This window comes from Siphateles boraxobius, unplaced genomic scaffold (assembly GCF_051911475.1).
Source record: "Siphateles boraxobius isolate OS27281-9 unplaced genomic scaffold, OSU_SipBor_1 8, whole genome shotgun sequence".
Lineage (NCBI taxonomy): Eukaryota > Metazoa > Chordata > Actinopteri > Cypriniformes > Leuciscidae > Siphateles > Siphateles boraxobius.
In genome coordinates, this window is record NW_027509208.1 from 20,179,826 (window position 1) to 20,189,940 (window position 10,115).

The following is a 10,115-nucleotide window of genomic DNA, read 5'->3' on the forward strand; positions in this document are numbered from 1 at the left end:
ACGATTTCTCGAAACCGTCCCTCCCCAGTATAGTTTATCTGTTTTTGCACGACGGAATTCTCGAATAGCGTCAGTGCTGACAACCTCACATTCATCCATGTCTTTATAATTTACCCACCAGCGTTGCCTAAAAAATTTTTTATTTAGATGGCTGGTGGGTAACGTCGGGGTTAAAAATTATGACGCCGACTCGGGAGAGAGAAAGCTAGCAAGCGTCTCTTTAACCCGAGGCACTGTCATACCATGATACTTAATACCCATAGCATTACTATAGTTAGACGTAGGGCATTAAACACATAAAATAGAAACCGACTTATTCCACGATCTTGACACCTCAGTGTGGTGTGGAGATAGGGAAAAACGGCAGTCCCCGACGAGGAGGCTGAGATACAGAGTTTTTCTGTTTTTAGATTTATTTCATCTAATAAACTCCTTATTTTCACTCTCATAAAGTTCAGCTGGCCAGAAAATATTTAACTAGCAACAACACTAGATAAACCTCCTTTTAAAGCTCCTCTTTATTCAACAGAGTTATGAGCTGACTTATTTATTCATTTATTGAAAACTCAAACATCTACCTTTTCTTAATATCTTTATTTGTTTTGTTCTCTTTTTCTAAACAAAACACTAACGATACCAATTCCTCGGAACTGGAAATCGCCAGCACTGGATCTGGCAGGTGAAAGCTGAGATAGGGCAGAGCCCGTCCCAACCCCCGCTGTCAGATCCGTTTGCGAACCCCAAAATGGGAGTCGCCGCCGTGCATCGGCAACAGCGGGACCCGCGCGGGGAGCGCGAACCGAACCGTCCTCCTCGAAGAACGCCCGGCGGGAGCGGAGCGTCCTCACGGACAGTTTCTCGCAATGCTCACAGTCAGCCCCCTCGAGAACTGACTGTGGCATGCTCCACTCCCAAATAGTAACAAAAAGCTGATGTGTGTGTCCCCACCCGTGATATAACGTGGGCAGGGAACAACACAAAAGCTGCTTGCTCTCTTTTGCCATAATATATATATATATTGCAACTTGACAGACAACAATAAATATGACAAGGACAGAATACACAGATCGCTTGCTGAAGGCAACAGAAGCTGTCGCGGTCTGTTTTCTGGTGTGCTTTATAGCTTCCTGGTCTATGACGTCACCGCCTATGACGTCTCGCTCTTCCATTGGACTGATTATCAACGTGCTTCACGACGCAATCACGCAGAGCGTTCCCACCGCGTCTCAACGCAGCTCGAGTTCCCTTGAAAGGGAACTCAAGTATACATTTTATCATACATATTTCAAAGTTAAGGATTCCTCAGTTTGAATACATTGGAACAAACACTATACAGTAATAGCATCCTAGTTGATGACTTTATTTTTGACAAAACAAACATAGCCTAATATATTTAACATTTGAGCAGAAATTGGTGAACAAAAGCTTATTCAATGTGGCACTAGTCTAGTTTACAGTAAACAGTTAATAATCTATCCAAAACTAGTCAACGAAATGTTGTCTTTCATATTTCGTCTGTAACATAGGCATATCGTTTGTTGTTTTTATGAGCCTATATTAGGGCATATACATATATATTTGCAGTTTAATACGTTGCTAATACAAAGACATTTTAACGTTATATCAACATATTTCAGTCGATTTTCACTCATCTCATTATAGCAATAGGGTTTGCTAAAAACTGTTCAGTTCATTCATTCACACACGTGATTCATATTCAAAAACAGTCTTTTTGCGGTTTACATACACTATGATATTGCGATTAGAACAATAATAAAAAAAACTTCTCAGATGGATATTTCATATTTATTTGTAAAAACTAAAGTATACATTTTATCATACATATTTCAAAGTTAAGGATTCATTAGTTTGAATAAAGCCTACATTGGAACAAACACTATATTAGCATCCTAGTTGAAGACTTTATTTTTGACAAAATAAACATAGCCTAATATATTTAACATTTGAGCAGAAATTGGTGAACACAAGCTTATTCAATGTGGCAGTAGTCTACAGTATACAGTTAATAATCTATCCAAAACTAGTCAACGAAATGTTGTCTTTCATATTTCGTCTGTAACATAGGCATATCGTTTGTTGTTTTTATAAGCCTATATTAGGGCATATAAATATTAATTTGCAGTTTAATACGTTGCTAATACAAAGACATTTTAACGTTATTTCAACATATTTCAGTCAAGTGATTTAAGTGGCCCAAAAGAGGTGCCGGTACTCTATTATTAATATTTATTTATTTTTTTGCTGACTCCCCTCCTCCCCTGAGGTAACAACAACTATATTGAAGGGGTTTTATATATATATATATATATATATATATATATATATATATATATATATATATATATATATATATATATATATATATATTTACAGTCAACAGACGACCTTATAAAAATAATTTAATTGTGGATTTGCTTGAGCTAGAAAAAGCTACTGAACATAAATAAAATGTGCAAAAGGGTATTGTAAACATTTTGAACAAAATGTAGGCTTCATAAAATAAATTATAAAACATAATAACCATAGAACAGTAGAACATAAACATGAGTCTTGCTATGGTTCATTCATTTCTTTACCCGTTTCACACACCCTCTCCGGACCACGTTGAGTTGACACCATGATTGACACGTGGAAGCTTATAATCGGATTGATGGCTCGATCGGACTAAAAAACCCTCATGTAAACACCTTAACCGATCTGATTGAGCTCGATCCGAATGACATTTCGATCGGATTGAAAGGGGTGGTTTATCCCTTATGTAATCCGATCGAGAGAACATGTAAACACTTGATTGAAAACCGAAACTGAAAGGACTGCATATGTGCAATGACGTTAAATAAACATAATGAGTATAACGCGCGGAACGAGCTGTTTTTCCTGTTGAATAAAGTGTCATATTATTAAGCTTCCCGTCATTCTAAAATTCTTATTTTACTCGCGCGTATTTGAAGTGAAGCAGGACAACGTCCCACCAGTCCTTGTTGTGGATTCTCATCCACAGACGCCTGGTTCTGGCCGCGGGGAGGGGCATTTTTACTTTGTGATCAGCACGGCAAAATGGTTAATATGCTCTAAATTATGACCAGAGACGAATTAATATTACGTCTGCTGTTTAAAACAAATAAAGAACCAATAGAGGAGAATATTTATGCGCGAACAGCGGGAAACTCTGTATATCCGTGCAGTTTGTGCATGTCAAAAAATCCAATTTGAAACTTGTGACATATAAACGCGCACATCAACCCGATTACTTTATTTATCATTCATGTAAACAACTTGTTCAGATTCATCAATCGTATTGATTTCATTCCGATTGTGTCATGTAAACGTAGCTACTGAGAGCGGCAAAAGCGACGCATGCTCTTTTCACTTGTAAAACTCAAGGGTGTATGGGTAATGTAGTCTCTGCTCTCGGTGGGACGAATTAGGAAGCGTGCATTGTGAAGGGCGCTCTGAAAAGCGACAGCGCAGCCAAAGGATTAAAACAGATGTGCAAATGAGCGTACCGGTACGTTAAAAGCACGTTCTGGGCGCACGGAGAGGTGGCGGTTAGCTCAAGAGCTATATTTGGAAGTGGCGGTACTGAGTAACGGCGTGTACCGGCCAGCTTAAAGCACTGTTTAAGTCGATTTTCACTCATCTCAGTAGCCTATAGCAATAGGGTTTGGTAAAAACTGTTCAGTTCATTCATTCACACACATACGCGATTCATATTTAAACATTCTTTTTGCGGTTTACATACACTATGACATCGCTATTAGAACAATAATAAAAAAAAAACGTACTTCTTGGCTAGACGTTGCTCCTCGAAATGAAAATAAACCAGCACATGTTCTGAGGTAAATGTACCAGGATTATTCCTCACACAGTCTCGCAAGAAGAAATAGTAGGCTACATTAATCTGATGATTACATTTGTGTGTTATCGCGTTTATGAGGGGTGTGGACACGTTTGCATGGGTTGCTTCAGATCATTTGGTTTGAATACCGCGCGCTCTCCGTGGGCGTGTCACATTAGCGGAAAAATGAGCTGAGAGAATGATAATGAGATCGGCTTACACCTCTCTCTTTTTTTATAGATTACATAAACAGAGAATATTTATTTTAGTTTTGAATTCGATATTTTAAAAGTACAAACTTAAATGATTATAAAGATATATTGCTAATGCTTGTGTGAACAGTATTCGCTGAGGTTTAAGTTTAGAGACGTGCTCCAGAAAAAAAAAAGTTAACGGAGACAGAGAGGCAGAAAGCACACCCTGTTTATTTTCTTTATTTTACAAAAGCACACGGTTTTGATGCTAATGTGAGTGTACACAAAAAAAGAAGACCCTCTATAGTTTATAATCATGTATTAATTTTATTTATATGACCAAAAATGTATTAGTATTTTAAGTCTATGTTGCTGCTATGTGGGAAAAAAAACAGCAAAACGCGCCAGCGCGTTTCTGGACCCCAGAGGGTTAACCGGGAACCAGGGCAAAACAGAAAGTCTATCGGGCATCCAGGGCAATAGCCTATAGCAGGCGGCCTATAAATCCTTAAAAATGAACACTTCAGAAACACTACACTAGAGAAAAATATATGGATCATATGTTACTTCAAATGTTTCCATTCGTTATGACGTTATGAAATGAGATTGGAGTAAAAACATGAAGCCTATTGTTTGGCGTGTTTTGATTTACAAACGCACAGCGCGACTGACTGAATCTCACAGCATGTGTAGAGAACATTTAATGAAGCGATCGAGCCGCTCCAAACTATGAAACATTATTGTTACCACATTATACATACACTCTTAACCCGAATTAGTTTACTTTACTCGAAAATCGCGTGGAAACCCGTTGCCTTATACCACTTCAGTTTTTACACAAGCTGAATCTAAACATGTTGAGTTGTATTAACATGGAACCTTAGCTTTTTACACAAGCTGAAACTAAACATGTTGAGTTGTATTAACATGAAACAATAACTTTTTACACAAGCTGAAACTAAACATGTTGAGTTGTATTAACATGGAACCTTGAGTTTAGTATTTATATTTATTAGTAGTGTGTTCTCAAAATCATCAGATACAACTAGCTATTATGCCTTGTTATCTCTACTCATAATTTAACACAATTACTGTATTTTCCTCTAATTTAATTAGCTTTTTTTATGTTATAAAACATTGTTTCAATATAATTGGATGGAAAAAGAGAAACACCTCTTAATGCTTCCATGCATTTTATTTTATTTTTAAATGGCAAAACACAGTCAATCTTGTTATGACAAACTTAACATCAGGTCAACATCAACACGTCCAATCTAAAATGCTTAATCTGAAAAAGGTGATTTCAAATCATTGAAACAATTTTGTGTGTGGGTGTTATATGTGTTTGTGTGTGTTGTCTGTGTCTGTGTCTGTGTCTGTGTCTGTGTCTGTGTCTGTGTCTGTGTTGTGTTGTGTTGTTTGTGTGGGTGTTGTCCCTGTCTGTGTTGTGTGTGTGTGTGGGTGTTGTCCGTGTCTGTGTTGTGTGTGTTGTCCGTGTCCGTGTTGTTTGTGTGTGTGGGTGTTGTCCTTGTCTGTGTTGTTTGTGTGTGTGGGTGTTGTCCGTGTCTGTGTTGTTTGTGTGTATGTGGGTGTTGTCCGTGTCTGTGTTGTTTGTGTGTGTGGGTGTTGTCCATGTCTGTGTTGTGTGTGTGAGTGTTGCTTGTGTGTGTGTGTGTGTGTGTGTGTGTGTGTGTGTGTGTGTGTGTGTGTGTGTGTGTGTGTGTGTGTGTGTGTGTGTGTGTGTGTGTGTGTGTGTGTGTTTGTGTGTGAGTGTTGTCTGTGTCTGTGTTGTGTGTGTGTGGGTGTTGTCGGTGTTGTGTGTGTTTTACAGAAAATAAAAAGGTTTACCCCACAGGTAAGAAAGTATGTTACTAGTGTGGCAAACAAATAAATAATAATTTGTCAACAGCCTCTTACTGTAGACTTGAGATTACATTGCAAGCTTATTTTTTTAAAGTCTGTAGCTTTGGCTTTAGGTCAGTGTGGCCTAACGAGAGCAATACCTGTTGGATGAACTGAAATGTGAGCTTCATTGTCTTGGGGTAGTTAAGATGGAGTGCATTCATGAGTCTAAACAGAATCCACATTGCTTGTGGCAGATCTTGAATGTTGTCCATCATGACTTCTCCCTCGATGATTTTCAACGAGGCTGGACTGAGATGCTGGGAAGATGTGAGCACAGCACCTTCACGCTCAATAAGAAGTATCCCAACGTCAAGGTCACGAAAATAATCATCATAATCAGATTCCTAAATAAAGAATAACAGAAGAGCACAATCATTACATTATATTTCTCATTTGAAAAACAACTTTAATCAATATAAGAGTGTCATGGTGAAAAATAAATAATGGGAAAATTATAAGAAAGCAAGAGCTTACTTACAAAGCCTGCTTTGAAGAAGTTTGTGGGGTTGTCCCCAAGGATGATAGGAAGCCCTCTGAGCACCTGTGTCCGGATCGCAGTTGGCTCTGTAGTCTTTTGAGAATTAAACACAGTACCACAAATTAACTAGCTAAAATAAAAAACAAATAATGATCTATAAGAACGCTTGAAAAAAACAAGCAATGTTTGGATTGAATTATACAACTAATAGAGTAGCATTGTGATATGAAGTTTATACAAAACCTGAGAAAAACAACGCTAAGTACAGAATGTGTATGGACTTACATTGGTCTGTTGTGAAATCTGTGTCAACAACTGTCCAACATTCCCTCTCTTGGATCGAAATAACTCGAGGAGACCAGGACTGTGCCGATCGATGCTCTCATAGAATTCCTGCTTGAGGTTCTTGCCCACAATCCTGCTGAACTCCATGAACACCTGAAAAATACAGAGAACAAAAAAACTTAACTTAGATCAACTTTACTATACAAGGCACCTAAGCCATCTGCAAAGTAGTGCTGAAAACATCCATTAATGTCCTCTTTATATGATTTTTTATGAAGGTAACCCCTTTTCTCACACACAAACTCAGTACTTACTGTTAAATATAATAAGGTAATAGAACCGAAACGACGCCTGTGTTACAGAGAAAACCGTCATGTAAACGAGCGGCCAAGGACGGATCGAGTGGATCAATGCACTGCAAGCAGCTCGGGTGTCCACAACGTAAACACCTCCACAGCGAATGCTACACTCCTTTGAGTGCGACACTGGTTGAATCGCTTTTCTATTGGGTAAAATTTAATTTATATAAATGATACAGTCGCACAAACTCGCCGGTATGTGAGCCGACCTCAGACTGTTAACACTAATCTAACTTTAACATTCAGCTTACACTGTTTTGAGTAGTGTTAGCAATAAGCATGTAACGTTATTGACACCATGCACAGGTTCAAACAGTAACATTAGATGGGAAAAAAAGCTGCGTCAACAAATTATCTGCAAGCTTTTGGGTATTAAAAATTTCCACAAAGATAACTAAGCTACAATAGTTATTTTACTTACTAACCATTCCACTTGGAGTAAGGTTGCTTCATAGTCAGGGGGTACCGTCTGCTGCCGAGGCCTGTGCTCGTGCCTGTGCCTGTGTCATCATGCCAAAGGTCACACTCTTTATCCTGGGGCATCTACATACCATCATATTGGATCAGTCACTGCCTAAGGCCATGGAGCAAACAATGATGGATTCACATTTTCAGAAACATGGTCTCTGGAGAGTGAGGTCAAGTCACTTCTGGCTGTGGACTCTAAAGGCCAAGATGTGAACTTTGGAGCACTGATATAAGTATAGGACAGTACTTTTGCTGGATGGACAACATGTGAGCACAAGAAAAATGTATCTGTTAAGACTTTGCCATGACAAAATCCAGCTTAACTTCAAATTAAAACAATGTATGAGATGCTAAATCTTCTTTTTGACACACAAATATGAGTTATTATCTCTTCAGTATATAAAACAACCATATTGCAGTCATTATTAGTCTTTGATTGGGAAAATTTAAATATGGAATCCCGAATGGTCCATAATTCACCTTGAATTTTGTATTTTATCATTTATCTTAAACTTACACTAAGAGCATGATTTAAATGAATGGGCCTTACTCTAAAAAGATTTTTATTTGCTTTAGATGAAAATATGCATAACTATGTTTGAGTCCTCAAAGGCCAGGTTAGACATACAACAGTATAATATTTTACTGTCAAAACGTGTTCTATTGAGTTTATTTGTACAATCAAAGCAGAACTGACTACAAGACTAGCCTACATTTTGGGGAAAATTCCCTTTATAATCAGGAAGTAGGTGTGAATTACAAGAGTTTAGCGAGATCAACACTTTACTTGCATTTTGGACCACATCGGGTTCCACATCATCCGATCATCAGCACAGTCAGCACAAAAGCACTCTCCACACACAGTCACATTGTCTGGTCTCGTAGAGTATGGACTCACTTACCTGCTACTCTTACCTTACCACCATTGATGTCTAAGTGTGATCATCTACCTTCAGTGTATCCAACGTCTCCTTTGTCTTCCTGGTTCCAGTCATCATCCCGCTACTTAATTCTCTTCATTCCATTGTGTGTGTGTGTGTTCCAGCGATCTCTCACTGCAAACAACTACAATCTCCTTCATCATCTGGAAGAGAACCATAAACTGTCAGTATATCTCATCATCATTATTCAGAGACATTCTCCATCATCATCACCTACTAGTATTCACAGTCTCTTGTTTCAATATACCTGTTTCTCCACATTACCTCCTTGTTGTGAGTCTCTGTTCCATGACAGAAGACCAGACCACATCCAGAACCCCACGGAATATTGGGAACTCACTGGACAGATCACGGTGGTGGCTCAAGGTAGCCATGATCTGTTTGAATATACGGAGGGGTTTTATCATCTCGCCGTCACCAGCACCTTAAATGACGAAGCTATCAAGGCCTGTTATGGGATGGGGGCACATTTCGTCGACCCGAGGGAGCTCCCAGATTCTCCGGTCTGGACTGGAGAGAGGCACTCTCCATTTGTCTGGAGAGCTTCATTCCTCAGTATGCCGTTCCACAGCCTGATCTTCACGACATGTCTGAGAATCTTCACGTCAAGCCAGCCATTAGGCTTGCCACCGGATTGGTATATGGGCGTCCAGGACTGATGTCCAGCATGACAGATCCATCGCTGATGTCAGTGCAATTTGCCAAGAAGGCCAAGTCTTGTCCCGGGTCTCGTTCCACCGACACCACCATTCCAGAGCTATATCCCAAGATGGCCAACATTCCTGAGTCTCTTCACGTCATGTCTGCCGAGCCTGAGCTTCACGTCAGCCCTGCCGAACCTGAGCTTCACGTCAGCCCTGCCGAGCCTGAGCTCCACGCCAGCCCTGCCGAGCCTGAGCTCCACGCCAGCCCTGCCGAGCCTGAGCTCCACGTCAGCCCTCCCGAGCCTGAGCTCCACGTGAGTCCTGCCGAGCCTGCGCTTCACGTCAGTCCCGCCAAGCCGGAGAATGTTCACGTCATGCACGCCGAGCCAGACACTGTTCACAACATGCCCGCCGAGCCAGAGACTGTTCACGTCATGCCAGACCAGCCTGATCTTCACGTCATGCCTGACCAGCCTGATCTTCACATCATGCTTGACCAGCCTGATCTTCACATCATGCTTGACCAGCCAGAGACTGTTCACGTCATGCCCGCCGAGCCAGAGACTGTTCACGTCATGCTCACTGAGCCAGAGACTGTTCACGTCATGCTCAACGAGCTAGAGACTGTTCACGTCAGTCCTGCCGAGCCTGTGCATCACGTCATGCCCGCCGAGCCAGAGATTGTTCACGCCTGGTCTGCCTCCAATGAACCCTCTCCTCCGTCCAAGATGGCCGCCTCACCGCCTGAACCCTCAAATCCTGTCCCTGAGCCTGTCTCTGAGCCTAAGTCAAAGCCCATAGTTCCGCCCAAATATATACGGCTTCACCATGGCTGCCCGAAGGGCCGTCTCCGCCATGGCCGCCCGAAGGGCCGTCTACGCCATGGCCGCCTGAAGGGTCATCTCCGTCATGGCCACCCGAAGGGTCGTCTCCGCCATGCCCGTCTGAAGGGTCGTCTCCGCCATGGCTGCCTGAAGGGTCG

General features: G+C 40.9%; 1 protein-coding gene across 1 annotated transcript; it reads right to left on the reverse strand.

The window, feature by feature from the left end:
- Positions 1 to 5,245: 5,245 nt before the first annotated feature.
- On the reverse strand, positions 5,246 to 6,888 carry LOC143728828 (uncharacterized). The gene is made up of 3 exons (XM_077219691.1): positions 6,722 to 6,888; positions 6,437 to 6,529; positions 5,246 to 6,302 (listed from the first exon to the last, which is right to left on the reverse strand). Exons 1-3 carry the CDS (start codon positions 6,866 to 6,868, stop codon positions 5,997 to 5,999), a joined length of 546 nt encoding a protein of 181 aa, XP_077075806.1. The 5' UTR covers positions 6,869 to 6,888; the 3' UTR covers positions 5,246 to 5,996.
- Between the last annotated feature and the right edge of the window lie 3,227 nt (positions 6,889 to 10,115).

Bases quoted from the DNA above. Each gene is read 5' to 3' on its own strand.
- LOC143728828 (XM_077219691.1), bottom strand. From the start codon at position 6,868: ATGGAGTTCAGCAGGATTGTGGGCAAGAACCTCAAGCAGGAATTCTAT. The intron at 6,530-6,721 runs GTAAGTCCATAC...AATTCTCAAAAG, and splicing joins AGATTTCACAACAGACCAAT to ACTACAGAGCCAACTGCGAT. The intron at 6,303-6,436 runs GTAAGTAAGCTC...TTCTTTATTTAG, and splicing joins ACTTCTTCAAAGCAGGCTTT to GAATCTGATTATGATGATTA.